Source organism: Carlito syrichta, unplaced genomic scaffold (assembly GCF_000164805.1).
Source record: "Carlito syrichta isolate Samal-C Ts95f unplaced genomic scaffold, Tarsius_syrichta-2.0.1 Scaffold78720, whole genome shotgun sequence".
Lineage (NCBI taxonomy): Eukaryota > Metazoa > Chordata > Mammalia > Primates > Tarsiidae > Carlito > Carlito syrichta.
Genome location: NW_007022816.1, coordinates 11,943 through 16,424, shown reverse-complemented (window position 1 = coordinate 16,424; position 4,482 = coordinate 11,943). Strand labels below are relative to the sequence as shown.

Here is a 4,482-nt window from a genome sequence, read left to right as displayed (position 1 = left end):
CGGCTGATTTTTTTTTGATTTATTGTAGAGATGAGGTCTTGCTGCCCAGGCGGGTCTTGAACCTGCGGGCTCAGGCGATCCACTCACCTCATCCTCCCAAAGGCGCGGGATTAAAGGCTGAGCCACCGAGCCCGGCTAGTGACTCACTTTTGATAGCAGACCTAGTGCTGGTTTTTAATGTTTATTTCAGCAAAAATAGAAATTACAGGTATCAGGGACCTTGGAGATCCCCTACAAATAATCTGGAGTTCATATGTTTGTTGAAACCCAAAGGTCTTCTGTTTGGCTGCTACTGAGCCATTCTCACTCATTCAGTTCCACTAGAAACTTGAAGAAAAGCTCTGGAGACCATCGCCAGTACCATCCCATAATTACTGCCTGCATGCTGATACTGGCTTCCATCTCTCAGAGTCTTCCTGGTTCCTCCAATGTCTTCCTAGTAAAATGAGAGTCCACACTACCTGTGCTATGTTCTTGTCTCACTCCCTTCCTTATGGATAGTGAATCAAATACATTATTTGGATTATTTTGGATTCCTGCTATCTCCAGCTGTTGAGTGGACTTGGAGCTGAATGCAGCGAGTGGGAGTTCAGCTCAGCATTCCAATTCCATGAAGATAAGTAAGGCATTCCCACAACCCCTTGGGAAACTATTCATTGAACCTTGTCTGGATCTCCTCTGTTTGCCTTTGTTTTCTTTACCTTAGATTATATATATTTTAAAGCTTCGTCCATTTAAACAGCAAACATGTAATAAGCTTTATAGAGACCTCTCTGCATATAGCATACAGTTTTCCTTAGTCATTCTACTTGTACTTGATTTGTAAATGTGGTCTTTGTGTTCTGCTTTTGTATGACGGGTAAATGGCTAAAAGTAGTTTCTTGTGGGGGTATGGGTAGGGGAGAAAGCAGTTTTTGACATTACTGTTGTATAAAATGTCATGCATTTAAGATGAATAGTGCATGAGATAATATTTCTAACTAGTAACCATATTTCTGACTTCAAATTAGTACTAGTATGGTCTAGCTGAGGCATTGTATTATCCATCTGATTTATATACTATTTCTGCCCGAGGCAGATAATTCCTTTTAACATTTGTTCATCTATCACAATTTTCAATTCAGTAAAGTAAAGAAAAAATTTAGTGCTTTTTAATCCTGGTCTTTACATCGTTATTTTGAATGCTTATTTGTGAATTTTATAACTTTTGTTGTTTGGGCTACCATGTATTTAAATAGAAGAATATAGGAAAACATTTTCTAAATTGCAAAATAGTCTATTTCATAATATGAAAGAGCCAATTCTTGATTTCACTCTGCAGCTCCATAATGCTGTAGCAGAAATGGAAAAGGAAAAGTTTGATCTTCAAAAGCAACACACTGAAAACATTCAAGAATTGCTGGAGGATACAAATGTACGTCTGAATAAAATGGAGGGTGAATACATGGCACAAACACAGTCTACAGTAAGTCTCTTTTTCTTTACATTTTTAGAAATGATCTTCATTTCCATGTCCTCATGCATCTCTGATATGTGCAGGATATAAATAAACGTGTTGTAGATCAAAAGAGAAAACTTTACCTTCCTACTTGATGCAGATTCATGTGTCAAAGGACAATCCTGAGAAGTTTGCTGAGGGAATTGACTCTGGATTGTTTGATGTCACTTTTAAACAAACCCCTCCTGAGCCTTTACAACTCACTGACTTTCAGTTCAGAGTTAATTTCTTTTCTTTCTTTTTTTACTTCATTCTTTTTAACTGAAAATTTTATTGCTTTTCTGAAAATATTGAATGCTGGTGCGAAGGAAATCAAAGAGGGCGATAAGAGTAGTGTGACCACTCTGACAACTTTCTTAATAGATTTATCTTCACTAAGGAGCCAGACACAGATATCCCATGGGTACACCCCAAAAATTCCTTACCTAAAGGTACAAAGGAAGTCACTATAGTTAGGCTATATAGCAGAGAGGCCAGTGGCGTTGTTCCAGGTGAAATCCCTTAAAAGAGCCTCCTCTTGGAGTACATAGTTGCAGAGTATAGATCTGAGGAAGGGAATGTCTTCAGCCTTTCAGCAGCTCACCTGACACCCTAAGATCCAAAAACCTGGAGTGGTTCTGCCTGTCGGCTGATCTGCATGTGAATCAAATATGCACGGGGATCAGAGCTCTTCATGTCTAAGGCCTCAGCAGTCTTGCTACTAATACGGACAGTCCCTGACTTATGATATTTCAACTTTATGATGGTGTGAAAGTGATATTTTAGGACATAGCCCCATCATAAGTTGAGGAGCATCTGGTATTCTCTTGAATGCATACCACTTTTGTGCCATTGTAAGCTGAAAAATTGTGTCTAACAATCTTACGTCTGGGATTATCTATTTAATTGTTCTTTTTTTCCACCTTTAGTACAGTATGCAGCAAATTATATAAGATACTTAACACTTTATTATAAACAGTCTTTGCATTAGATGACTTTGCCCAATTGTAGGGTAATGTAAATGTTTTCAGTACATTTAAGGTAGTCTAGGCTAAGCTATGATGTTTAGTAGGTTAGGAATAGTAGGCAGGTTTTTTTCTTTTCTTTTCATTTTTCTTTTTTCTGTGTGTCTCACTCTGTTGCCCAGGCTGGAATGCAGTGTCATGATCACAGCTCACCACATCTTCCAACTCTTGGGCTCAGGTGATCCTCTCACCTCAACCTCCCGGTTGAGGTTGGGACTAAAGGCACATACCACCACGCCCAGCCTATTTTTTTTTTTTTTTGTAGTGACAAAGTCTCAATATGTTGCCCAGGCTGGTATCGAACTCCTGGACTCAAGAAATTCTCCCATTTCAGCCTCCCAGGATGCTGGGATTGCAGGTATGAGCCACTGCTCCTGGCTGAAATACATTCTGACTTACCAATATTTTAAACTTATGATGGGTTTGCCAGGACGTAATCCTATCATAAGTCAAGGAGCATGTGTTTATAATATGACCTCATTGAATGGTCAACTGTGACATCCAAGGCATGAATCTAGTCCTCATTTCCCACTCACAGCTTCATTTGGCCAGGTGGCTTGATCCAAGTACTTTCTTGAATTTAAAGCTGTGGAATTTGAACAAGAGTCAGTAACTCAGGCATATTGTAGATCCATCTCAGAGTCTATTACCGTGGACTCTTAGACCAGCGCTAAGACCTATCTTACATGGAAAGAGAAATGGGAAGTGGTATGTACAGTTGTTTGGATCCTGGACTTTAGGGCCAGACAGTCTTGGCAATCCCAGTTTCCTAACAGCTTGGTTGTCATATAAGCTCTTCATATGTTAATTTTCCTCATCTGTGGGATAGATTAACAGCAATGCAATGTAATGTAAGTTGTTGGAAATGTTACATAAATTAATATACATAAAATATTACATAACAAGCACTCAGTAGATAATTGTCAATATTATGATTGAAAATTTACAGTAAATTCCCTATATACGCACCTGCAAGTTGCAAACTGTCAAAGATGCGAATGTGTGTAGGTATAGATCTGAGGAAGTGAATGCTTTCAGCAGCTCACCTGACTTCCTAAGATCCGTAGGCCTGGAACGTTTCTGCCATGTGATTTACATGTCCAGTCACATAATTTAGTTCACTTGTCTGGCATATTTTGGCACATGCATGCATCCTCTATAAATGGTTGTGCTCTTGTATACTTTACTGTGCAGTACTGTGTAGAGCATAGTAGCACAATATCTTTATTTCAAGCCCAGGATGTCCAGAAGCAAGTGTAAAAGCAATGACGATGTAACTGGTATAGCCGATTGTATTAGTTGGGTACCTAGGCTAACTTGGTTGGGCATGCTCTTGGAATGGAACTCGTTCATATGTAGGGGGCTTACTGTGACATACAAAAATAATAATCAAGACAGACACACAAATGAGAAAAGAAGGACTCAGTTTAAGAAGTTAATCAACATTTGCTTGAAGAGGGTGAGTTGAAAACAGTTTGACCTTCCTTGCCTTCCCCAAAAATGATAGGAAAGAGATAAATAGGCATCAACCCAGATAAACAAAGAGAATGGGAGAGCAATGCAATTTTTGGAGTTGGAAAGGTGATGGATAGGTTGAAACTGACCTAGCAGATTCAGGAAAGGCTAACCCTCAATCAGCAGTGAAGAAATCTGAGAAGGCAGCTGAATTATATTGTGGCACCTGTCAGAGCTCTATTCATCTCTGGAAGAGATATATGTAGTTCTTCAACATGCGGATTACAGTGTAAGAAAAGGATTGGCAGTAGCTGGAAACTGCTGGGGGGCGAGGGGAGGGGGTGGCGGGATTGGCAGTAGTGAGAATCTGCCGGGAAGGAGGCCACATCTCATCAACAGGGGCACCTGCATAATGAGCGTTTGTATAGCTAACCCTGAATTGTACCCCGCATGTTTAAAGTAAAAAAAATTAAAGGAAAAAAGCATGGATTACTAGAAGGTCTGTTTAAGAAGTGTCTGGATGTT

At 39.6% G+C, this 4,482-nt stretch overlaps 1 protein-coding gene across 1 annotated transcript in view; it reads left to right on the top strand.

Moving 5' to 3' along the window:
- Nucleotides 1–1,465, top strand: part of LOC110595293 (centrosomal protein of 112 kDa-like) — a gene marked incomplete at its 3' end in the record, with an annotated part of 80,726 nt that extends 79,261 nt beyond the window's left edge. Inside the window, exon 8 of the mRNA XM_021710479.1 lies at nt 1,322–1,465. Within this exon, the coding sequence (XP_021566154.1) occupies nt 1,322–1,465 (144 nt within the window). The remainder of the gene's footprint in view (nt 1–1,321) is intronic.
- Nucleotides 1,466–4,482: the final 3,017 nt, after the last annotated feature.